Source organism: Thunnus maccoyii, chromosome 5, assembly GCF_910596095.1.
Source record: "Thunnus maccoyii chromosome 5, fThuMac1.1, whole genome shotgun sequence".
Taxonomy (NCBI): Eukaryota; Metazoa; Chordata; class Actinopteri; order Scombriformes; family Scombridae; genus Thunnus; species Thunnus maccoyii.
In genome coordinates, this window is record NC_056537.1 from 13,438,225 (window position 1) to 13,464,219 (window position 25,995).

General features: G+C 38.7%; 1 protein-coding gene across 4 annotated transcripts; it reads right to left on the reverse strand.

Annotated features, from left to right (window-relative positions):
* Positions 1 to 122: 122 nt before the first annotated feature.
* slco1c1 (solute carrier organic anion transporter family, member 1C1) lies at positions 123 to 22,491 on the reverse strand. Of its 4 annotated transcripts, XM_042412808.1 has the most exons (16): positions 22,422 to 22,491; positions 22,267 to 22,321; positions 17,509 to 17,679; positions 12,892 to 13,033; positions 11,582 to 11,714; positions 11,226 to 11,347; positions 10,357 to 10,503; positions 9,874 to 9,972; positions 9,155 to 9,403; positions 7,449 to 7,613; positions 6,621 to 6,816; positions 6,192 to 6,357; positions 2,404 to 2,588; positions 2,017 to 2,081; positions 1,559 to 1,676; positions 123 to 610 (listed from the first exon to the last, which is right to left on the reverse strand). In XM_042412808.1, exons 3-16 carry the CDS (start codon positions 17,602 to 17,604, stop codon positions 385 to 387), a joined length of 2,109 nt encoding a protein of 702 aa, XP_042268742.1. In that variant the 5' UTR covers positions 17,605 to 17,679; positions 22,267 to 22,321; positions 22,422 to 22,491; the 3' UTR covers positions 123 to 384. The 4 variants fall into 4 exon arrangements, with proteins under 4 accessions (XP_042268742.1, XP_042268741.1, XP_042268744.1 ...); XM_042412807.1 differs by having other exon boundaries at positions 22,267 to 22,489; XM_042412809.1 differs by lacking the exon at positions 123 to 610 and adding an exon at positions 1,053 to 1,263 and having other exon boundaries at positions 22,267 to 22,489.
* Between the last annotated feature and the right edge of the window lie 3,504 nt (positions 22,492 to 25,995).

A 25,995-nucleotide genomic window follows, 5' to 3' on the forward strand; every position in this document is an offset into this window, starting at 1 on the left:
TATATCTTCTAAATTGAAGGCTTAAATGATGGTGTTTAGCCATCTTATTCGGACGACTCTAAAAAAATCTAAATCTGAACATTGATTTTTATCAAGTTTAATCAAAAAAACAAAGACCAACATAGAAAATACCGCACAATTACATTCTTTTTCTACAAAAGTCTTCCATTCATGAAAAACACAAACACATAATTCTATACATTCCAGAAATAGCATGTTTTGTTTAGAAAATGACTCTTATTTCAGATATTGTACGTCTACACAAATCCTGTACAAATATATACTCTGTGTGCTATGAAAAGTGTCCACAGTGTGTGTTCCTCTTAACATCTGAAGTGCTCCACAGAGCCAGAAGAGTCAGTAGTGGAGAGGTTGTGCTGAGGCTCACAAGCGAGTCTCTCTGTTAGGATTGCAGTCCAACGCCAGTATAAACTGCTCACAGTGTATAGAGCTGTTCTCCTCTTTCCTCAGTGACTCCAGATCTGCACTCCCATTGGTCAGGGCAGCTTTCTCCTCCCTCTTAATATGTCTTTTGAGTAGAGGAAAGCCCAAAATACACAAAAAGAAAGAGACTGTCCTCAGGCCCAGTGTCAGGCCCAGGTACACTATCCTGCAAAAAAACAGAAGCAAGCAAAAGTTTTGGGGTAAAAAAAACAAATTGCACAACACACACTTGTTGCTCCACAACTAACTCCACACCATTGGCTCTCAGATGACTCAGACCTCAAAATAAAGAAAGAACAAGCTGATTCCCCACACACTTTCAGCCTCCAGTCCAAAAACATTTTGTAGTAGTAGTAAAGTCAGTGCTAAACATTTTCTTGCCCTAAGAACAGGCCAAGGGTTCTGCAAGATTTCTTTCCATTTTATACTCTTTTTTCTGTACATTTTCAATACAATTCACCACATCAAAAAAACTAGGTGACATTTACATTTGCCATATTTTTATAATTTTTTTCAAACATATCAAAATGGAAAAAAAACTATTCTAAGACTGGTGACAACACCTCACAGTAATGCAACATACTTTCAGGAACACAAGTTTTCAAGGTGCACAGCAGCCAGAAATACCAACTGTCAGAGGAAGTGATGGAAAATACCTATTATTTGCTGCAACTGACGGTTTAGTCTAACCTTCAGGTCCTTTCATGAGCTGTGTCCTTAAGTGGCAGTCTCTGAATTAGGTTGTAGCTAATACAGCCTTTGCAATGGCATCACCCTTGTGCCAGACTTATTATGTTCTGCCCCAGTAGTTGTGAGTATCTAAGGATAGCAAAGTTGTTTCTCCATTTTTCATCCATGTAACAATTTTGTACAGCCTCACAGTTCCACTAGTGTGGTTACAGACTTTTGGTCTTACAAACTGAACTCTAGGGTTTAAAAGTTGTTTAATACTAATGAAAATTGCATAGAGTTTCAGAATATAACTCAAAGACCACAATGGAAATAAGCCTTGTACTTTATTGTGTTTTCCTCAACATTTGTAAATACATGTGACCTGAGATCCTCCCTCTCATTGTGCCAAATAAAAAAACTAAACCTCTATAGATGAAATTACCTGTAAGCTGAGGTGTTATATATTCTGCATGCTCCTCTTCCTCCACACATCTTGTATCCCCATTTGAGGCATGTTGTGTCAATTATAGCTCCAAAGTATATAGGGGCTGGTATCCCAGCTGTTGTACAATGTAAAAAAAACAATAGCATAACAATAAATACAGGGTTGCTTCAAGATGAGACATCCATCATTTGAAAAAAGTGAAATTTACATTTGACAAATGACAAAGCATTAATTTTTTTTTATTATAATTATAATGATGTTTACATTTTTAGAAACACTTAATGATGAGCTTCAAGTCACAGTTTGTTTCCATTATGACACAACCACATGCACATCATTCAGGTAACTCTGCTCACTTCAACATATAGTATGCTGAATGTCAGGTCTTAGGAGATATCTGTCTGCATTCAAACTAACAAGACAGTAATGTACAGAATACTAAAGATGGTTCTCACCCAGAGTGCGAGTGGCCAACGTGTGGATTCCAAGAGCAAGGGATTTCAGCTCAGGCTTAATGCACCTGTAGAAACAAGACTGAAGTGTTAAAGTGAGACAGATATTTGCTACATTTGTACTGGAAGACATAACCAACTCTACAAATGGGCATTCCATTGATACAGTACTCTAAAGTACTTAAGTTAAAGATTGAATGCATACTTCTAATTTCTGGCGTTTTAAGTTATTTATGAAACATCTTCACTGATAATATTGTATGCTTTGTAAGGAATCATTTTTATGATACTAACATGAATCATGACAAGATTATGTGACACTTCAACAATATGCTGCATGTGAAATGAGTCTAGTGATTTCAGTCTCTTTCAAGGGGGTTGTTGACGGACCTGATGAGCAGCACAAAGCCAGGTGTACCCCCAAGGGAGATGATGAAGGAACTGAGGACAGATAGAGCCAGGAAATATGGAAAGATTTTGTCACAGCTGTCCCTGCGTGGACACTGGCCCAGCGTGGCTGTTAGATTGCCTGGCTGGGCATCAGCCATCGCTACACACCTGCAATTGTCAAACACCTGACAAGAGAGGAATCAGAGGGGTTAGGCTTAAAGAGAGAAAACAATGAGTTTATCAAGATCAAGGTGTAATGCATGTACCAAAGTGTTCATCAAGGTGTAAGATTATGATCAAGATGCTGGCACAGATAGCTGCTTTGGTGTTGCACTTGCTTGTATTTCTTCTGTGTTTGTTTATTGTGCGGTCTCCCTTTCATATAACATTCACCGGGAGAGAACTGTTGAATATTCAACATTTCACTCCACAAACATTTTCATCAGGCTTTACACACCCAAAAACTTTTCTCAGAGATTTTGGCCGTAGGAGCAGCAGCTCTCTGTGGAGCTTAGAGGACATGCAGGTGAGGGAAGCGCACTGGAGCGCTGGTTAAGCTGCGACAACGGGGGTTCCGAACACCACTCCCGTCATTACATCTGGTGAATGTCCACTCTCTGTTCAATAAAATGGATGAACTGTTTCTCATAAACAGAACGAAGAGGGATTTTTCAGGATCTGCTGCCCTGTGTTTCACTGAAACCTGGCTTAGTGAGTCCATCCCTGACAGCAGTCTACATTGGCTGGGCTTCCAAATCCACCAAGCAGACCGTGTAATGGAGTTAATGGGGAAAACGAGGGGAGGGGGAATCTGCTTCTACATAAATGAAGGTTGGTGTACAGATGTCACAGTGTCAAGGAAAATATGCACTCCTCACCTTGAGACTATTTTCATCAACTGCAAACCGTTTTATTCACTGTGGGAGTTTTCCTCCTTTATTCCGGTTGGTGTTTATATCCCACCTCAGGCCAGTGTTAGTGAGGCCTTACAACATCTGGCTGACCAGATAACCAGCATGAAGCAAAAACATCCAGACTCCCTTCTCATTATCCTTGGGGATTTTAAGTGAGCAAACCTCAGCCATGAACTGCCAAAATACAGACAGAATATTAAGTGTCCCACCAGGGATATAAAACACACTGGACCACTGCTACACAGTATTAAAAGATGCATATCGCTCTGTTCCCCATGCAGCTTTGGGACTCTCTGATCACTGTCTGGTTCATCTTCTCCCAACCTACAGGCAGAAACTAAAAATTCAAAGCCTGTGGTTAGAACTGTGAAGAGACAGACCAACAAGTCAAAACTGGAACTACAGGCCTGCTTTGACTGCACTGATTGGAGTGTTTTTGAGGCTGCATCTACAGACCTGGACGAACTTACTGACATTGTGACATCTTACATCAGCTTTTTTGAGGACATGCGTGTTCCCACCAAAACTTGGTGCCCTGATTCACAGCAAAACTAACTTTGTCAGGCCAAGGAGGAGGCCTATAGGAGTGGGGACAGAAACCTGTACAACCAGACCAGAAACACACTGACAAAAGAGAACAGAGTAGCAAAGAGGAGCTACACTGAAAAGCTGAAAAACAGGTTTTCAGCTAACGATACTGCGTCAGTGTGGAGAGGCCTGCAGGACATCACCAACTACAGGAAACCCTCTCCCCACACTGCAGAGAACCTTCAATTAGCTGACAACCTGAGTGTGTTTTACTGCAGGTTCAATTGGGAGCGTGTCTATGTTCCCTCAGATCTGGACTTCCGCCGATGAGGTAATGTTTCCGCCCCTGTCTGTTTGTTTGCTTTGTTTGTTTGTTTGTTTGTCTGTCTGACTGACCCTTACTCTAACCCTTACCCTAACCCTAACCCTTACCCTTCAGGGGACCCCAACAGTGCATTATGTGCATTATTGAAGGGCTGGCTCTGATGCTGAGGGAACATGGGGCCTAATTAGGATGGGGGAAAAACATTCATTAGGGAACAAAGGCTGAGGGCTGACCCTATTTGATCAAACCACTTTCACATTCCTCACCCGCTCCAACTCAGACATCACAAAACCAACTGCACCCCCTGCTATCATCTCCCCCATCCCCCATGACTCCCCACCAGCACAGACGGTCTGTGAAGAGGATGTATATCAGCTCTTTCAGAGACAGAAGATCAGGAAGGCACCAGGCCCAGACAGCGTGTCACCTTCTTGTCTAAAAGTCTGCACTGACCAGCTGGCTCCCATCTTCACACGGTCCCCAAGAAACCCTCCATCACTGGACTGAATGACTACAGGCCTGTCGCCCTGACATCTGTGGTCATGAAGTCCTTCGAGAGACTGGTGTTGGTGTCACAGTCCCCCTGCTGGACTCTCTGCAGTTTGCCTACTGGGCAAACAGGTCAGTGGATGATGTAGTCAACATGAGACTGCACTACATCCTGCAACACCTTGACTCCCCAGGGATGACCACAAGGGTCCTGTTCATGGACTTCAGCTCGGCATTCAACACCATCATCCCATAAGTCCTCCTCACCAAACTCACCCAGCTCACTTTGCCCGCCTCCACCTGTCAGTGGATCACAAACTTCCTGATAGACAGGAAGCAGCAGGTGAGGCTGGGAGAAATCACAGCTGAACACACTCAAAACTGTAGTGATGACAGTGGACTTCAAGAGAAGCCTCCCATCACTCCCCACCCCCTTCACCATACTCAACAGCACTGTGTCAGCTGTGGAATCCTTCAGTTTTGTGGGATCTACAATCTCCCAGAACCTGAAGTGGGAGTCCAACATCAACACAGTCGTCAAAAAGCCCCAGCAGAGGGTGTATTTCCTGTGCCAGCTCAGGAAATACGACTGCACTTCCATCACTGGAACAGGACAGGAACAGACCACAACGGACAGTCAGGTCTGCAGAAGAGATTATCACTGCCGACCTGCCCCCCATCCAGGATCTGTACACCTCCAGAGTTAGGAAATGGGCAGAGAAAATCACAGCACACCCCTTACACCCTGGACATAACCTGTTCCAACTTCTCCCCTCTGGTAGGTGCTACAGGTGACTCTACACCAAAACCACCAGACACACAAACAGTTTCTTCCTCCCAACAGTCACACTTATGAACAGTTAACTCACTGTGGCACTGTGCAATAACCCTGGACACTATAATATCCACTGTACTAACAAATTATATATATATTTATTTTAGTCCAAAATACAAAATGTGCATTTCACTCACTTCTGTATATCAGAACAGGTTGAATATACTGTACATAACCACCTACTATACAGTACGTATATACAGTAACATCATTTTATTTACCATTTCATATATATTTTATCACTCCTTGCACTCTTTACTTCTTTGCACTATTTGTATCCTGTTTACAGTTCACAGAAACAGTTTCACCTGTGATATAATTGTGTTTATTTCTGAAGATTGTCGTGTTGTTATTCTGTGTAAGTACAATGAAAGCAACTAAACCGCAGATTTGCAAATTCCTTGTATGTGTAGACATAAAGATAAAGATGATTCTGATTCTGATTCTGATCAATGATAGATGAGATGCAGCATGGCAGGAAACACTTGTACTATAGGTAAATAATCATGCAAATAAAACCGAGATGTTATGTGCTACTCAGGAGGCATCAGCTAAAAGTACTGCATGATTGTAGCAAATTATGACTACATATTTTGCTCTGTTTATATGGAATAAGATCAGCCAACATTCCTTGTATTTATACTGTGTTCCTGTATATTATTGATCAATGTCATGAGGGCAGTGGTGCATGTCTGACCGTTTTTCTGCCAGAGCCAGTGGAGGAGGTGCATCCAGCCAAGCATGGGGACACGTAGGTGATCCCGTTCTCTCCACATACTGGATCCCACTCCCTCCTTGAGCACAGGCAACCTGAATTACAGTCGGAGAAGAGAGACCGCTCCTGGTAAGATAAGCCTTCCACCCTGCATGTGACAACATGAAGAAAATGCATATATTATTGACAGCTCATATGAAAGATTAATCAAATAAGAAGCCACAACCATTGCTGTGCATGGAATATGAAAATAGTGACACAGAAACACAACACAACACAAAGAGAACCCAAGGAAGTATGCTAGCTGTAATGATTAATTGCAAAATTGTCATTTATCCAAGCCTAGCCTATTGGTCTAAACATTACATATTAAACTAGGATGTGAGGGAAATGTACACAGGCGTCACATACCCAGTATATGAAACTGTGATGCCTGCCACCTTGGAGTTCTCACAGCTCATCGCTAAGAAAAAGAGTGACAGGAAGTAGCCCAGCAGAGAGGTCCCAAAGGCAAATTTAGCTGCTCCCATGACGCCTAGCTTGTACTTCTTCATGACAACCCCTCCAGAGAACATCCCAAGGGCCACAGCCGGGATGTTGATCATTCCTAGCCAAACCGCAGAATACAACAGATTCTTACAGGGATGGAGGATCAGGGAATGACTTGAACGAGCAACATCTTTCCCCAAAAGGGATCAAAGTCAGAACACTCATTCATATCAAAGTAGTTTCATTTATTTTTTATGTAAAGTGAACTGAAGTCATGTCGTGAAAGATGAAAATGACTTTTGATGGTTGAGGGGATATGGAGTGCATTTTTCATCATCCAACACCACATTCACTTGTTCGGTTGTGTGGATGAAAAGAACTGTCATTATATTGTCTTCACTTCCATCAGATTGACTTAATAGTAGGTCTCATTAATCTTTGTACATTTTAAATCAATGCCTAACTGTTATTTCACAATGTCCAACGATTATGGTAAACCTGGTTGTCATCCTGAAGCTGCTGCATTTACTTAAGAGGAATGTGGGAGTTGGAGCATTAAAAATTCATCAAAAGCTAGCTCATGAAACACTTATGATGACCATCCAGCTCACATCACTTTGCATCCTTAAATATTTTCCTTTCAGTGAGGCAACACAGGTTTTGAACAAGCTTGTAACTCATCTACAAAGATTAAGTGACCAGACAAAAATCTCCCAAAGCAAACATGAATTATGAAAAAAGTCTGCTTACCCATGAGAAAATTGGCTTTTGATGCTGACTGACCATAGTGTTGCTCAATGTATTTGGGCTTGTAGGTGACCATGCCAATGAGAGAGTTGAACTGAATGATGGTCACACACAAGTAGATAATGTACACAGGATTCCCAAGGAGACTCTTCAATGTGGGCACAAATTCTGTGTGGGGGAAGTACATTATGAATAACACTTAAAAAACAGACTATGCCTTTTTCAACACAGATGGGACCGTATTCACAGAGTATATCATCTTACCACTAGGAGTCCCTCTAACTGTCACTAAAGGTTCCTAACTAACAGTTTATTCTTAAAACCAATTCACAAAGCTGCTGCGAGTAACTTTTAGTAAGGAAATGAGAGACAGTCAGTGGTGTGGTGTGAACTTTCCATTAGGGGAGGCTAGCCCTAGGTAGCTTTGTGTATTTTGGCTGTGAGCATGTGCTGTACAATGTTGTACAATGTACAATGTACATCATGTTTCTTCAATGAACTTACTCACTATCTCCACAGTGATTGGTTGACAGATGACTGCGTCAGAGAATGTTAGGGAAAAAATTAATCAACACTCAGGGATAGATTAGATAGATAGAATAGGATGGAAAGACAGATATACAGTATAGATAGATTTCATAAATGAAAAAGGGTAAAATATTTACTTCTACTGTAGATTGTATCTGACAAACACCATCTACATGCTGATGCTGTGATATGTTTTTTTCCAGTTGACTGGAAAGATAACTGCATATAGTGCCTGTTTTACCAGGTAATCCAGCAATGGCCTTGAAATCATCTTTATTCATTGATTTTTTGTAGTTGATGATAATGTAATGTGCACGTCAAATGTCAAACAAAGTGGGTCCTGAAGAGCATACTCTTGGTTTGATGAATAATTCTAACAGTCGACTTTTATATTGTAAGTTCATCAGTGCCAAATTGCATTTTCTGGTGGAGGATTGTGTAAATGGTTATTTCTGGTGGTGTTGTTTTTTAATACTTTGGTTAACTGATTGATTCCTTTAACCACCATTAAAATGTACTTTATAAATTTCATTATCTGTGATTTTTTCCAAAATCCTGAAGTAAGTGGGCACATTACCTTTTGAGGAGGTCTTAGTGACTTAGGAGTCCTCTGGTCTACCTCTAACTTCTCTCAGACTTAGGAGCTACTTTTAGTGCTATAAGGCATTATGAACTGGTTTTAGACCAAAAGTGTAGGAGTCCTAAAGTTAGGACTGATACACCTCTTATTTTTAGGAAGGGTTAGGGTTAGGATTAGGGCTCTCTCTCCTCAGTTAGGATCTACTTTTAAGTAAATACGGCCCCTGAGCATTTTTAATGTTTTTCATAAACTTTTCATAATTTACAGATTATTGTATGTAATGTAATATGGCACAACCTTTCAATAAATGTGTTGCTTGCAGAAAAGGTTCTACATGGATCTGAAGACAATTTATAATCATTAGAAGAAATAAAATTTTGAAAAATTCAGCTTGCAGTTCTAGCAGAAATGTGGGCCAATAAATACATCTAGTTATTTACTGGCCCACTCAACTGCAGTTATTTATCTGGTGATGGCAGTAAAAGAGAAATGTATTACATTACTAAAGATTCCACTGACTACATACAATGCCAACACTCAATATTTATTGCAAGCATTAACATTTTCCCAAAATTACAACTTGATGTGCCTGTAATCATACCTTTGGCCATCTGATGTAAATTAGCCGGCTCCTCAGGTCTGAACTTGTGCTCCATGGTCGGGGAATCCTTGATAAATCTGGTCTGCTCTGGAGTGCAGCTGGTATCGTGTTTATCCACTGGCATGGGCAGTGATTTGGGCAGGAACCAGAAAGGAACAGCAGACATCAGGGTGATGGCACCAGCGATGAGGTAGCCCAGCCACCATGCTCCCACCCAGCGGGCATCAGCAGGGGTAATAGTCACAGTCTCTGTGAAGTGATAAGGACCCTATCAGCACAGTCTGTGGATTCATTTAGTTATAGAGCACATTCATTTCAAAGGCAAGGAAAAATTATTTATATAACAATTCATATACCGAGGCAGTTTAAAACTGCATTACATACACTTAAACTTCAGGGCTGTGGTAAATGTTCAAAGGAAACATTTCATAACTTAAGGAAACGTCTCCCAACTTATATTGTTGAACAGAGAGGTTTACAAAACCTTCAAAGCATTTGCTTCCCAGTTAGATTATACTGTATCACCTCTTGGCACGTGTGTTGTGTCTTGTGCAGCTTTAACACTGTCATGTACAACAACCGGTTTCCAAATTTAACTCCTCACAGAGGAATGTGAGTGAATTTGAATGAATGATAAATCTACAGAAACAACCAAACAAGATCAGCATAGTTTATCAGTCAGCTATAGTCATAGATGACAGTTTCCTGAGCTCACTCACCCATGTCCACATAACCAATGTCAACATAGATCTTAGCACACAGCGATCCCAGCAGGTACCCAAAGACAGGACCAATAATTGATATGGTTTGGACACAACCTGTAATATACAACAAAGAAAGACTTTTTTATTATGTACTTATGCAAAGTGGAATGACAATAAAACTGTCAAACAAATTACACAGGTGATCCTAGAAGTAGTGCCATGCCAACGAGAGAATGGTGAATTATCACTATTATGTGCAATCACCATCTTTATATGTGTTATTTATAATATTTCACAGTGTATAGTGTACAATATATCATATAATATGTTAGGCACAACAGATATTATCTCAATAATAGCACTGTGGTCTCAAAAAACATAAAATACATTATTTCCTGGTTGCCTGAATATGTAATATTTTCATTCAGACATGAATAATTATTAATTGGATTTAAAATTAAGCAACCCACAAACATAGACAGAAATCAGATGTATTACCGATATAGAGGGCGGCGTTTTCAGACTGTGCATAATCATCAATATAGGAGATTCCCAAAGGTTGTACAGGAGTCTCTCCAATCCCACGCAGAACATTTCCCAGAAACACATAGATCCACATAGAAACACTAGATTCTCGCTCACAGCCTACAGTCAAAAATGAAATAAGAAAAATGAGCTGAGAATTTATAATTACAAGACTGACAAAACATCAGATCTACTTTGGCCGATGATGAACTAAATCCTTCCCTCACTGGAATGTCGTATGCCGATGAATGCACTAAATTCTTAGCATTGATTTGAACCATCATGAGACAGTTGGTTTTGGTGTAACACATCCGGTCAACTATAGCCAACCTGTCCCCACAAGAAAAACGATAGTATTCAGCCCTATAGTTACGTTTACATCATCTAGTGGTCATAGTAATTATGACCTGGGGAAGTGACGCAACTCAGATGACATCAATGAAAGGTGACTTGATAATATGATTTTGCCTTATTAGGAAGTTTTTGTGCCTAGACCTAACCAGACCTTAACCACAGTGTTGTCACACCATAAAACATAATTATTTTTTAACAGTGATTTGTAACGATTTTGGAAAGTGGCATATTACAGTCCTATGGGTCATTCTGGAGTGCATTACTATGGCTGCAAGATGGCGTAGGTCTTTTTATGCTGTCTGAATTTTAGACCTATACTGTTGTTTAATTATGAGGATGTGTTGCAGGTACAGCAGTAAAGTTACTGAGAATGTCTAAATTTGCTGAAACGTCCTCTGTCACATGTGGGTCACAAGATGGAACAAACAATTCAGAGGAACAGTTTTCTTAATAGATCAGAGTAAGGATTCTTCTACTCCTGGTCTTACCTCTAGAGGGTAGTATAGAGGGTCTGTCACCTGCCCTGGAGGACTCAGGTGAGCTTACTGGACATGGAGAGAGGTTATTGGTTGAATTCACTGAAGATCTAACTGATGTTTCGATCTTATAGCTGCGTACAAAATACCAATGTGACTGTTAAACAAGGGAAGGGAGAAAGCATCAGGTATCGTTAGATACTCACAATGTGAAGCACAAATAACATACATCAAAGACTAAAATTACAAAGTGCAAGAAATACTGTCATTACATTATGTCGACAATGCTTGAAGACTTAGATCAAAGAAACACATGGGTGGATTTTGTGAAATACGACACGTGCATACAGACATGACATTTTGCCTACCGGCCAATGATGAAATGAGGCATGGCGATCAAGAAGGTCCCGAAAGACATCAAGATACATCCAATTGCTATGATCTTGGGTCGGTGAAGCTTGGCACCAAAATAACTCACAAAGGCAATCACCAACAAGTTTCCTACAGGGTTAAGATGATCAGAAGAGGAGATGGAGATGACTTGAAGGCATTAAATATGAGACTTATGTAGAGAAAATCACAATTATAGTATTCTATACAGTTTTTATACAAGTCTGAGAACATCTAAATCAATCTTTTCTGATCAAAATCAGTCATCTAAGAATATATGCTGACATGTATAATCTCTTATAAACCCTGATTCTGATCTGTCTTTGAATGGGAATACACCATGGAGGCAATCGTGAAGTGTGCTGTATTGTACTGAACACGCTGACAAGCAGTAGAATCATTTTCCTGAAGAGGTATTCATATAGAGGAGACTAGACTTTACATTCAGATAGCTGTACCTGCTGTACATTAAGCAAGGATATACTGGAAAACAGGTCAGCACTTTTTTATAAAATATATTTGTTCTCTATCATGAAACTGGTCTGTTGGTCTGCTGCATGGCATTGCTTTGGTTCCTTAATTTGAAAATTACACTGACTACAGACTAAGATGGGCTGTGCAGTTTGTTGTAATTTTTTTTATGGTCATTTTATGTTTAATCTTTAGGATTTTAAATACTATAAAACACTTTTTTTATTTCTAATTTTACTGTAAATCATTCAATTGGTTTTGAAAGCTGTTTGATAAATAAAGCTCTTATCATTTTTAATGTTATTTTAACATTTGTTTTTGCATCTGCATGTCATATAGAGCATCTCATTCACTGCTTACTGGGTTTTCACAGAGAGGGTGGGGCTGTGGTGTCTCTTAACTCCACTGTATATCAATTACAGCATCACCAGTCTTATCAGAGAGCTGTGTAGGTCGTGATCAAAGTCAGTGCGAGTATTCACATTTATTTTTAGTTATATAAGTGCAATATTACATATATTTCATTCAGTGTCCCCAGTCTGTTTTGTAACTATACAAATCATTACAAAATCTCTCTACTCCAAGCCTTCATATGTAGCTTCAAAGGATTTTTCGCTCATTATGAGTCAATTAGGTATGCGACCAGTGACTATTCTGAGCTCAAAGGGGATGTATATAGGCTATAGTGTCAAGCCTGCTGACATGCTGAGGACATATTCTTGGCTTACTTGCATTAGCATCTAAATGCTTCAAAACATGTGCATGAATAGCCAGTAAATAAAGAGACACATGGACAAAAGGGAACCGGGAAACTCACCTATTTCAAAGCTCCCATCTATGATGCCGATCAGATAACTGGGGATGTCAAATCGCCTTTCTAGTTGTGTAATTGTGCTCTTCATGTAGCTGCCAGATAAAGCTTTGGCAAAGTAGGCAAAGGACAAGGCAGCGAGGAACATCTACAGATATACAGAGAGAAAAGACAGGACACTGCATCAAACAAGGTGACTCCGAAGTGCTTCTCTATTTGTATTTTAAAAGCATATATATATACGCCTGTATTAATATTATTACCATCATTAGTAGTAATACATTTCAGATGCTGTAGTTCAAACTGAACTACAACTCAGTGAGCAAAGCAGCCACAGTTGGAAGGAAACATGAAAAGTCATAAAACCAAACTCAAGAGGTTTGACTGAAAAGCAAAAAAAAAAAAAAAAAAAAAAAAAAATAGCTCAAACAAAACAATAAAGTACACTCATTTATCTGAGCACTAGCTTGTCATTTAGTGCATGTATTTCTCTGAGTGAGTGTATGTATACTGTGCAGATACACTTGTATAAAAGCTAAGCTTGCAATGTGCTGTTAAAGCTTTGGCCAGAGGTTGTATTGAGCTCCCTTCTCCTTTTGCTCAGCCACCTGTGGACACTGACAGTCTGTAACAAAGGAAGGATTAGAGAAGCCAATCCCACTAGGACATAGGCACATCCACTGCACTATGAGCTGACAGACCGACCGACATGCAGTATAATTGGAAACAGGTGAGAGGTAACCATAGCCTGCACTCTTAGGAATGAAAATAGCCTGAGCTCAGAAGAGACACGCGCCATCTATCACCACACAAATGCATATATTCTCATGTTTCAGTATTCAGCTTAAATCTTTCTGATGTCATTTGAAAGCAAGTAAACTAAATTCACATATGATTGGTTTTGACACAATGATATTATTATGATGAATTGTAAAAGGAGGTTGTGCTTCAACAATGGGATTCTCAGTGGAGTGCTAAACCCAAAATCCAGTGAGCATGTTCCAAAAAATATGAAAAGGTAGCACATCCTGATTTCCAAGTCAATTCATCACATTGCATATTTGTGACGTGATGTGAGCCAAATAAACAAGTGAAATGTTAGTATTTTATCCTCCTTGACATGGAAATTTAAGATATTATTATCATATTTGAAAGATACATCCTTAGTAGTGCTCCAAAAAGTGTTCCAAAAAAAAAAAAACAACTCAGGACAATTCACAGCTGAGTTTCCAAACATCCAACAGTGAGTGAGTAAGTATACAATATACAAAATTATTTTCCGTATCATAATAAATGATAAACATTATCATGACTCAGTCACATAATGTATTTACAATATATATAGCATAGTATGTATATTGCAGTTCTATGAAATTTACTCAATAAAAAATGATCACAGTTTGTGTTTTGGTTTAGAGGACCAAAGAATCAGAATACTTGAAAGTGAACAAACTCAAGTGCAAATTTATCAATATTTCTAAAACTGAATATTAAAACCTGAAAATCAATTCTTATATTTATAGATAGACATGATAATGAAAAAGTGCAACACTCTTATCATGGCCAAAAAAGGAAAATTTACTTGAAGTGCAAAAGCTTGATGTTTTGGTCTTACAGCCTTCATCAGATATACTAACAATGTTGTTTTTTTTGCATTGGTAATATGCACGCTTCTTAGCACTACAGTAATATCTAAACTTTAAAATACCCAGCTATTGAAGAAAAAAACATTTCTATTAGTCATTCAGTATTCTCTGGTGATGGAAACAGGGTGAAATAATCAGCTGCAGTAAATAGTTGGTCATGGTGTCATCCGCATAACATTGAAAACTGGCGTTATCTGTTTAGATCACGGCTCCAAGTGTAGGAATAAATTAAAACGTAAATGGTTAAGCATTAAGCCTTGAGACACACTGCATATAATATCTGCTCTATACTGGTGACCCAAAGAAACGGAGAAATCTCTATTCAGAAGTCAGTCCTGAACAACATGAATACTGAAAGCATTGTGCTCATGTCTGATAGAACCAATATGAAGTTTAACAATTCTTGTGTATAGATTAATTACATGTTAAGGTATCAGTGTAGGGCTAAGCTCTCTGTACTGTGTGCCCAACTCAGTGGCAAGTGTAAAGACAATGCCTGACATGTGCATACAGCCTAACAAACCAGGTGAGACATTTCATCCAACAACTGCCAAATTTAATAAGCAATTTTTCTCTCTCTCTCTCTCTTTGTGCACCTGTGGTCTCAATTAACACAGGGACGCAGAGTGAGAGATGAGAACAAAGATACAAGCCACAGTGGAGAAAGACTTTGCTACAACCTCTGTCAATCATTGTAAATAAAAGAGAAATCTGTGAGGAACTATGGCAACCACCTGGGTGGTCTGCAGCTGATTAATACATCTCTCAGTGTAAGCACAGACTTCAGTCTCATGTCAAGTGCATAATTACCATTCGTACAGCAGAATATAACTGGATATAATTCTTCAGCAGGAATGCTGAGGCACGATGAGGTTCTCATATGTGTGCCTTAATAATGTTCACTTGGGAATCTTGCAACTTTATTCCAACATCATAGTGTCTACAAATGCCATCATTCAGAGAAACCTTAACCACTTTTTGAAACTTGGAATGAGGAATGTTATTAAACCATTTTTAAATCTTTTCTTGAAACTGACTTTTACCATTGTTTTGTAGCTGTCCATAATCCATCCATCCAGATTTATTGTGTTACCATCGCTAATCTTTCTTTTTTTTTAATCTGGCTGCATCTAATTTGTCCTGTGAGGTACTTTGTAACTTTGCCTTCTAAAAAACAAGTTTTGAAAAGTGTTGTATAACTAAAAAACTCCCCAAAAAGGTCTTGTTTTGCAGGCCAGGGGGTGTCCTTAGTTTCATTTTAGCTTTCATGATATGGTTTTGCAACCATTGTAAATAGTGTTTAGGAACTAATAAATACATTAAGGTTTTAACTTATGCTGTAATGGTTTACAGGATGGCAAATAATCACAAAAGTCTTGTTGTGAGAGAAGTGTCATTCTTTTTTTTCTATAGTAATAACCAAATGTTGTATACTGCCAATAATTCATATTGTCAAAATACCAAGAAACTTTCCACTTTTTTAAAAACTGGGTGTAATGGTCCATGTGGTTTATGCACTGGAAAAAGAACCAGAAATGTGAGACGCATTTAAACTAGAATCTAAAATAGTATGTATACTTTGTGGTAACAACTATTTGACAGCTACTTGTATTTCACAATATTTGCATGTGTGCCACAATACAGCACATGTACAATATGTGGAACAATCCTAATCTGCACTAAACAAAAATGCAGAGTGCTGCTGTGGATATTATCAACACGTGTGCTACAGGCAGACAAAAACCCTTTCTCTACATAGGCTGAATGAATGTGATGAATGTTGTATCAAAAGCACCATGCTGAGACCTTCATTGTAGGATTACCACACACAGAAGGAAAACACATGGACAAAAAGGCAGCATGACTGGAATTCCTTATTATTGTTGCTTGCAGCTGCACAAGTATTTCACTAAGCAGCTTTTTAATTATTGTCCAATGTGCTTCTTAATCCAATAAAGAGGTACAGACCCTCCTTTCTGACCTCTTTTACAGCGACTTAATACCCAGTCCAAAGGGCACAAAGAGCTGCTGCACCCAACACCTTGCATGGTCATCAACTCGGCCTTCCAGTAACATGCAGCACGCTCAACACCAACTTTAAGTGGGTGTTGAAACATTCATGGATTTACATCCACATGCACACGTTAAAGTGATTTTATTCGGCTAGTCGTCCATAAAAATAAATGCCTTCTAAATGACCTGGCTGAAGAAATCATAGTGCAGCAGAGTTGACTTGAGCTAGAGCTTTTACATATTCTCCACACACATGAAACACACTTACAAGAGGGTGCATTCAGCAACACATACACTCAGTGCCTCTCTTTCTTACACACGTGATCCCAGTTGTAGGACAGTTATTTGTGTGTCTCCTCTAGGCCAGTCAGATGACTTTGAAAATGAAAGACATGTGGACCCTCTGTCCTTGCAGGCTGAAACACTTCATGCATGTTCTTATGACTGGTGGATAACACTGTCCCTCCTGGGCTGTGCAGTTGTACAGTATTATGACTTTTTTCCCCTCTCTGCAACTTTCAACACTGGATCTTTGTACGGTCAAACAATGTCCTGCAAGTCTGGAGGAACACGTGTAGATAAAGATATTTCCAAGTCTGATATACTGTATGTAACACTACTCTGAAATTTTGATACTGAGGGTGATACTGTTCTGAAAGTTGTGGATTTCAGCTTTAAAAGTTGCATGGAATTTAATGTTAGCAGGAAAAATATGAAAACAAAAGTGTCAATGGCCACATTTTTAACTATGATATTAGCAAAGACATTTACAGTATGCAAAAGCTTTGACTAAATCTGTGCACATAAAAGTTAAACCCAAATTCTTTATTGAAAGTGCTTAGATGCATGTGTGCCAGTCCACACATGCATCTAAGCACACTAAAAGTTGAAGAAGAAACTGTTACACATGTTTCTATCGGGTTTGCCTAAAGTTCAAATAAAGGTCTTGTTGGGGTCACAGTACCTTCAGATTGGGGTGGCAGGAGTTCTTCACTGTTGAGGAGGGAGGGTTGTTGTCAGGAGTCCAGCTGCCTGTGGCTGTGTTGTCCATTTTCTTCATGGGAGCCTCCTACTGTACTTTGCCTGGGCTGCGGTGTCTCTTCAGATGATTTGTTATGGTTGTCTTCACTAACGCCTGTTTGAAAGAATTGAGATTTAGAGATAAAAAGTGATCTGTCAAGCCCATTTTGCTACAACAAATTAGATTTTGTATTGTTATAGGTTTAGTATAACTAAAATAAGGCTGATGACAGAATTTAAAGGAATACTTTCATGCCATAAGTTGGTTGGATGATAACATTGATATCACATCAGCTCTCCGTATTCACAATAGATACTGTATGTCTAAGATGTGTATAGTCTAGTTCCACCAAGGTGCCTTCCATCAACTCCAAAGAGTTCCCATTCACATATTGTATCTATGTAGCAGTTAGCTTGAGAAGTGAAGCTATTTTTTGACCAACAACAGCACACAGTATTTCAAAAGTCTTGTTGTTATAAGGAAGTTATGGTTTTACACAATTCCATAACTCTGGACAACACCCAGGTGATTCTTGGCTGTGCTGATGACTAGCATAACTAATGGCATGCAATACAATGGCGTACAAAGGCTTCCTCTCCCCTCATTTGGCAAAAGTTAAAGTTAACTGCCTCCCTTTGCTTTCAGTGTTTGGCAAAACACTTCCTGAACTGTGTAAATTACATTTAACCGAGCTTCACATTAAACTCCTGGTAATACAATTTCCCAAAAATGAATATTCCCTTTAAGTAATATTGATCTGTGCTAATCATTTGAACCACAGCTAGCTTAATCTTCGGAAGGAGACTGGAGAATCTGGTCTTGTTCAGATTCTAGTTGTGGAGCATTAAAAACCTTGGACCAAAGGCTTTGTGACTTTCAAGCTCTGTCTGCAACTCTCTAAATCTGGGATGTTTCAAAAGGCCAAAGAGGATTCTGCACATATGTAGCATGTGAAGCACTAGTGCAATAATAAATACCTATAAAGTACAGTAACAATAAGAGATTTACAGTATGTATGCATATATGTGTGTGTGTGTGTGTGTGTGTGTATTATTGTTGTTCTTAACTGTTTTCTTTGTTTTGTTTACTGTGAGCATGACAATAAAAAATCCTTGAATTACCATAAATAAGTTTCCCTACACAAAAAAACTCTGTAACCCCGATAAGAAGTGGGTGAAGACAATGAATGAAAAACTGAATTAAAGAGTCATGATTGACTCACACATCACAAATCTTATCTAATGCAAACAAAGTAAATGGCTGCATTTATATAGCGCTTTATCCAAAATGCTTAACACTTTGCCTCTCCTTCACCCATTCACACACACACACACACAGATGCTTATACATACCTCTATCTCATCTTGTATTGACTACTGTAATACACTTTTCTCCTCGCTTAGTATGTCTGCCCTTGATCGTCTGCATGCAATTCAGAATGCTGCCACAACACTACTCACTAGGTCAAGTAGACGGTCTCACATTACCCCTATACTTATATCTCTTCACTGGCTCCCTGTTGCGTATAGGATCCAGTTTAAAATTCTTACTCTTACTTACAGAGCACTGCAAGGTCAGGCTCCTGCATATGTGGCTGATAAACTTCACCCTCCCTCACCAGCTTGCTCTCTTAGGTCAAATAAGCTAAATTTACTGTCTGTCCCACACGCCTGACTTAAGACCCGTGGTGATTGAGCTTTTGAGGCTGTAGAACCTAAACTGTGTAATGCTCTGCCCACACTCGTACGGTCTGCTGATTTTGTGGATTCTTTTAAAAGGCAGCTAAAGACACATCTGTTTAGACAGGCATTTGGGTAATCTGTATGCACCAGGTCTACATTTTCTGTATTTATTGTGTATTTTTATTATGTATTGTGTTTTTTAGTTTTGTACTTTTTAAACATGTAGCTCGGGTAGTCACTTCAACTTATACGTTTTCTTTCTTGTATGTTGTATAATGCTCTTGTAAAGCACTTTGTGACTTACTTACTTACTTACTTAGACTGACACACTGATGGCAGCAAGCTACCATGCATGGTGCTGGCCTAACGATCAGGAGCCATTTGGGGTTCAGTGTCTTGCCCAAGGACGGGAGGAGCCTCTTATTTAACCTTACACCCTGTGATTAGTGGTCGACACAAGCTACCTCCTGAGCCAAAGTGATAGTAGTTTTCAAGAGGGACCAAGAAATAGAATGTAAACATAATTTAACGCAAGGTCAAGCAGAACTGCAAAACATCCCCTTTTCTTAAACATTGGTGACATGATTGCAGATGACAATCCCATGATGTGAAAAATGTGCAGTCAGAAAGACAAAATGTATCACGGTTTGAAGAAGCTCCTAGAAGATTAGAGCTTATAGAAAAACTAAACCAAGTTACCAACTACTCCTACTGTCTGCCTGGACTATTCTGGAAATAGAAGAAATACTAGTTTAAATGCACATGCAGTACTTCTGATCATCTGTCATCACCACCAACACCCTGCCGTGGCCACGTGGACCTTTCTCTTTAATTTAGGTCTGGACAAAAACACAAAAGTCCCGTAGGCATCATTTTCTTTCTGAAGAGAGGTATAATTTTATAAAATGTTCTTGTGAACATGATGCTAAGTGCTTTTTAGAAAAGGCAAAGTTAACTTCAAGAGGTATCATAGTGTATCACAGTGATGAGTGACAGAAAAATGTGTAAAGAAAAACAAATCTAAGTCAGAATTCAATTATGGATACAGTTGCATGATTAGGCTGTAAATTACTGGGTTTCGGGAGAAATCTGTAAACAGCCAGGTTTGTGTTCTGTTGAACAGTCCTTCTTTTGCAGTTACAATGTTTATGCAATGATATTCTCTCCAATTGAGATTTTTAAAAAAACTATTTTGCAAAGGGGATCTGAGAAATAATGTGACAGCAAACAGGTTCCAAGAAAAACGTAAACACACTCCAAAATGTAGTGATATGTAAAATACTAATCTTGACTACAACTGTAAGTCATCTCAGGAGAAAATCAGGAAGGCAACGAGTGTCAGCAAGAACATGTGAGCAAGAGGAAAATACTTCTTTTAATAACCAATAAGTAACTGATATTTGCATTAAGTCTGTTTAGTGTTGGTGACCTATTAATGGTGACATGATGAAAAACAGATAGAGATAGACACAGAGAGCATAGCAGAGCTGTGACACTGTTTAAAATCCAGATTGCTTAATCAGTGACATGACAACTCCCTATGGATCCTTCCTCCCTGCACCAAACCACACTATTGCTTTGAACTCTGCAAGGAAATAAATGTAGCTGTAGCTGACGACATACATACAAAGGATTTCATGCTCTAACCTTTACAAATATTTACAGTTTTTTGGCACAGCAAGACTGTCAAATATACTGACCTACATTTCTGTTATAAGCAAGGGGGAAGTGCTTATTTTCTGTAGCACTGACCTACCAATCAACTCTTAGCCTACCACCTACTGAGGCTGCACGTGGATGGAGGAGGCCATTCATCCCATCTAACCACCATGTAATGATAAGGTGATGACAACAATGGCTTTCCTTTCGTAAAAAAAATCTTTTAAACTGCGTCCCACATGCAAAGACTGTGAGCAAAGTATTTCACGCACAGCAGTCAAAATATTTCATCTGCTTCTTCATTCGAAGCTTGTGTCTGACTGACTGAGGGTTTTGCTCCAAGAGAGGCGGTTAATGGGCCACATTCCCTTATGCACAATTACACTGCCTTCTCTCCAGAATCACTGTGGGATTCAGACAAGACTGCCCATTCATGTCCATACAGCAGGGAGGGAGGAGTTGTCTTAAGGTGAGTGAATCTGTGAGTTATCTGCAGAAATTTTAAGTTATAACTCTTTTGTGAGTCCAAATCCCACTTCATCTCATTAATTATCCCCTGATGCATCTGCGTGATTTTAGGCATGGTGTTAAATCTAAATATAATGCATACCTCAATATATATTACTGAAATGCATCTGTCGTTTCTACTAAAACCTGCTGTCTTTTCATATTATAATACATTCATGAGCACGGTTTTAATGATACAGACAGTTTCAGAGTATATTAATAAAATAAAAATGAGTTATTAGCATTTGAAGGCAGTGACCGACCGCCTCATCAGGATTCTTGACAGTGATCCACAAGTGTTTGACTGTTGTAAAGCTGAATGACCTTTGCACTTATAATCACAGGGGTGCAAATCAGAAAAAAACTGTGAGGGGGTCAGAGACTTTGAAACCCACTGACTGATTTTAAAGAAACTGATACTGAACAAACAATACACCAAGAAACAGGAAGTAAACTTGTGCTAAGTTCAAAGAGAATTTTAAGCAATATTCAGTGGACTAGGAATAAAGGTATAGCAACAATCATGTGATCTCTGATGAATTATTGGTGAGACCACATGCACTCAGGTTAATTAATCAATGCATATTGAGTAAAGAGATAAGCTTTCACTGGATTCTGCAAATCCCCTGCTGTTTCCACTGACAGCTGTGTGTGCACTGCACCGGTTAAGTGTTTGCTGATGCAGAGTTGATGCTTCACTGGCACTGGGATATTTTTGGTCTATCACTTTGATTCTGCAATTATCTGAAGTCATATCACTGCCACACGCCCCTGGATATACATAAAATGTCAAGAAATCAATATCCGCATGATTTTTTGTAAGTCTTCTCCAAAACAGAACATGATGACTTACCCAACTCGGAGGTTCAACCTGTTCCCTTAGCGACGGCTCCTCTTACTTCTTCTTCCTTATTTACAAATAAAAGAAAAGACGCAAGGAACACTATACCGTTTTGCAGAGCGGCTTCAGTCGCTTAACATGACCCTGTTTCCATCAAGTCACCTCACCATACTGTACACGCTCGTCGGCGGCGGTGAACAGGAGGATGAAACTGTTTTCAGTGGAAACGACAGGGTGGATACTGAGCACTGTGTTCACTGTGAAGCACACGTGATGCGCTAAAGAGAGCTGCGAAAACTCCTTGCCATACCATATTACCACCCTTCTCCCTGCGCTTTAATACGCTGGAGAAAGCGGTGAAATGTGCCAACACCTGCAGTGTGTCGGCAAAATTACACAAAGCCATGATTCAGATTTCCACAGTTATTAACTAAATTGCCAGAAGTACAATAAACCAGCTTTCCCCATCATTTTTGCTTTAACAACACAAATGATAAATTATATGATGATATAATGATGATATTCCCCTCTGCTTCCTTCATGTAGAGTTTGCAGCAAAATATGCCAATCATAAGCATATCATACAGATACCTCACATATAGATGAGGAAACGTGTTTACTGAAGATATTATCATTACTGGGAATATGTGGACCACCTGATGTTTGTGTCCTCACTGTTACAGCCAAAGAGGATTTTAAATGACTCACTCACTCTGAAACTGAATTGAATAGATACACTTAATTTAAACATTTTGCATTGTTAACCATGATCAGGTCAGTAATTGTAAATAATGCAGATAAAATGCAGCATTTTCTTGCTCATCCATGGTTCCTCTATAATAGCGAGTCCCATGTTTTACATACACAACTATGATGCCCTAATTTTCAAAGTAATAATAGGATGACTGGAACTGACATAATATGTCCACCTTTATTTGCTTTTTTGCCAAATCCTGACAAAATTTTGGTGGAAAACAGTGGAATTTGAAATGTGTTGGCACTCTTAACCGTTAGTGCCACGTATGACTGAACCAATATATTCCAACTGTAGTCAAGTTCATTAAAATTGATCATGAAGGCACCAAAAAGGCAACCATTAATTGTGAGGATTTACTCAGGTTTCAAAATGGAAGTCAGTTCACTGCCTGCAAACGAATTAAACGATTTACTGAACTTGTCTCGACCCAAATGAAACAGTCCGTTACAGGACAAAGTGTGAGTTCAACTTCAGACTGTTAAGAAGGAATTGTTGTATTGGTTTCCTCAACTAACCCCAAAGTGGCAGTTTTCATAAAGATGAAAGAAAGAAAAAAAACAAGGGAGTGTTTAAGCACCTTCATTGCTTGGCCCGCTAATAAAAATGCATCTTAAGATAAGGTCATAATTCCCCTGTTGAGCCTACTGACACACCAGGTGGTCAGACCTCATTTCTCAAGTTTCTCTGTTGCCATGGGGATAACTGGTCTATATACAGCAGATCCACTTGTTATGAACATGTCCTCTCTCTATGGCTCAAGGAGTAGGTTAACATAACCTATTAAGCACCCAAATGGACATGCGGAATTGGATAAGGTGCTAAAATGCTCTATATTCACTTTTGTTTCTGATTTTTTTTTCTTCTATGTTTTGTGCTTAACAACATTTTTTAAAATGGTATACAGAAGACGAATTATTACAAGCAGAGTTAAGTAGTTGCTATATGACACTTAAAAGCCCCCATAGCCTAGCTGACATACTGAATCTTGCAGGTCACAAGCTAAATAAATGGTGACATAATGTTGTTGAGTTCTTGATAGGCCGGAGGGTCAAGCAGCAGCTCACTGGTAGTCGATATCCAGCCCCTCTTTTGAGCTTTTTTGCCCACCTCAGCCAGACAATTCATATTCTCACAGGGGTTTCTTTCACTGGTCTATTAAAAAAGCTGAAACATGATGCTGGGGGTTGCTATCTATATTTTAAGATAAATGAGAATATGTTTCTGTGCTTTAAGAAAATTCAAGCTATACATCATTTTAACAGATTCAATAAAAATAAATTCATATCATCTCAGTCTAAACTCATGAGAGCTGTGTGTGTGTGTGTGTATATATATATATATATATATATATACACACACACACACACACACACATATATATATATATATATATATATATACATATTCGCAGGAACATATTCTCATTTATCTTAAAATATAGATAGCAACCCCCAGCATCATGTTTCAGCTTTTTTAATAGACCAGTGAAAGAAACCCCTGTGAGAATATGAATTGTCTGGCTGAGGTGGGCAAAAAAGCTCAAAAGAGGGGCTGGATATCGACTACCAGTGAGCTGCTGCTTGACCCTCCGGCCTATCAAGAACTCAACAACATTATGTCACCATTTATTTAGCTTGTGACCTGCAAGATTCAGTATGTCAGCTAGGCTATGGGGGCTTTTAAGTGTCATATAGCAACTACTTAACTCTGCTTGTAATAATTCGTCTTTTGTATACCATTTTAAAAAATGTTGTTAAGCACAAAGCATAGAAAAGCCATCTGTACCTGAAAACAGGTCAGTCAAAATATAACTTTAGATTGCAATATCTATATATATTGTTATATAGTAAGTTTTATAGAGAAATTATTTCACAACTGTTTATGAAAACAATAAACAACCAGAGATGTCTGTGTTTTGGGCAATCCAGCAATTTAGTTAAAAAATCAAGCTACCTCTCTACTGTATATCATGCAAAAACCAAATCTGAAAATCCAATATTTACACCAAATGATCTTTCTTTTTGATTTTAAATGGCCACAATATTCGTAGCCTAGCTGAAAATAAGAGTTATGTTAATGTCATAGACATTAAAAATTTGTTGTCTTTAAATTGAATATTTAAAAGAAAAGGCATGAGGAAGCACAATAAGCAGAAAACATATAGCCTTAATGATCTACACAGGGTTTAGCAGACCTCTAAAGGATGTTGGCGGTGCTTTTATTTTATTTCAAGGCTGCCAAATGTTTTGTTGCGCAAGCATAGTGTGGGCAGTAATGGATACTGCTCTAACCTTACAACAACATAGAAAGAGAGAGCACAAATAAATCTATATGGAGAGAGACTCAAATGTGTGAGATATTAAAATAGACAAGGACATATTGTAATGGTACGAACAGGTCTCCTATTTATAAGTTTGTTTCCTTCAACTGTGAGTGGACGTCACTTATACTCTGGACCCTAAACTGAAAGATCTTTCAAATAACAGGAGTGTGTATGATTGTATGTTTTTGTTACAAAGACAACAAGTAATTTGTTGCATTATTTACAAAATGTGGTCTTTTCTAAGATCAATGATGACTTTAAAGTGAAGACCTTCATAGAGAGGAGATACCTATACCTACACTCACTCAATTCATATATATACTTTGTCTACATGTTTTTAATCTTTTTTTGTGCATTCTATGTTTCTTGATGTCTTTGTTTCATGTGGTATTTCTTGTGTTGTACTACTGCTGCACAAACAATTCCTCTGGGGACAATAAAATTGTTGAATCTTGAATCTTCAGTCGTTCTCAATCAATTTGATTGGTGCAGTCATGTGTTTTGACCAGGACATGCCACAGTATTTTGAAATAAGTTTGGAATATGGCCAGAGTTTGGTACAAATAAAGCATATTAATATAAAAACAAACATTGATTGTAATCTATATTAAGATTTATTGAAAAATATGATGTGATTCTATATTAAATAGTCATGTTCATG

Excerpts from the sequence above, each read along its gene's own strand:
- slco1c1 (XM_042412808.1), bottom strand. The coding sequence starts at position 17,604 with ATGAAGAAAATGGACAACACAGCCACAGGCAGCTGGACTCCTGACAAC. Across the intron at positions 10,504-11,225 it reads CTCTATACTACCCTCTAGAG|GCTGTGAGCGAGAATCTAGT; the intron begins GTAAGACCAGGA and ends TTTTGACTGTAG. Across the intron at positions 9,404-9,873 it reads CATTGGTTATGTGGACATGG|AGACTGTGACTATTACCCCT; the intron begins GTGAGTGAGCTC and ends ATCACTTCACAG.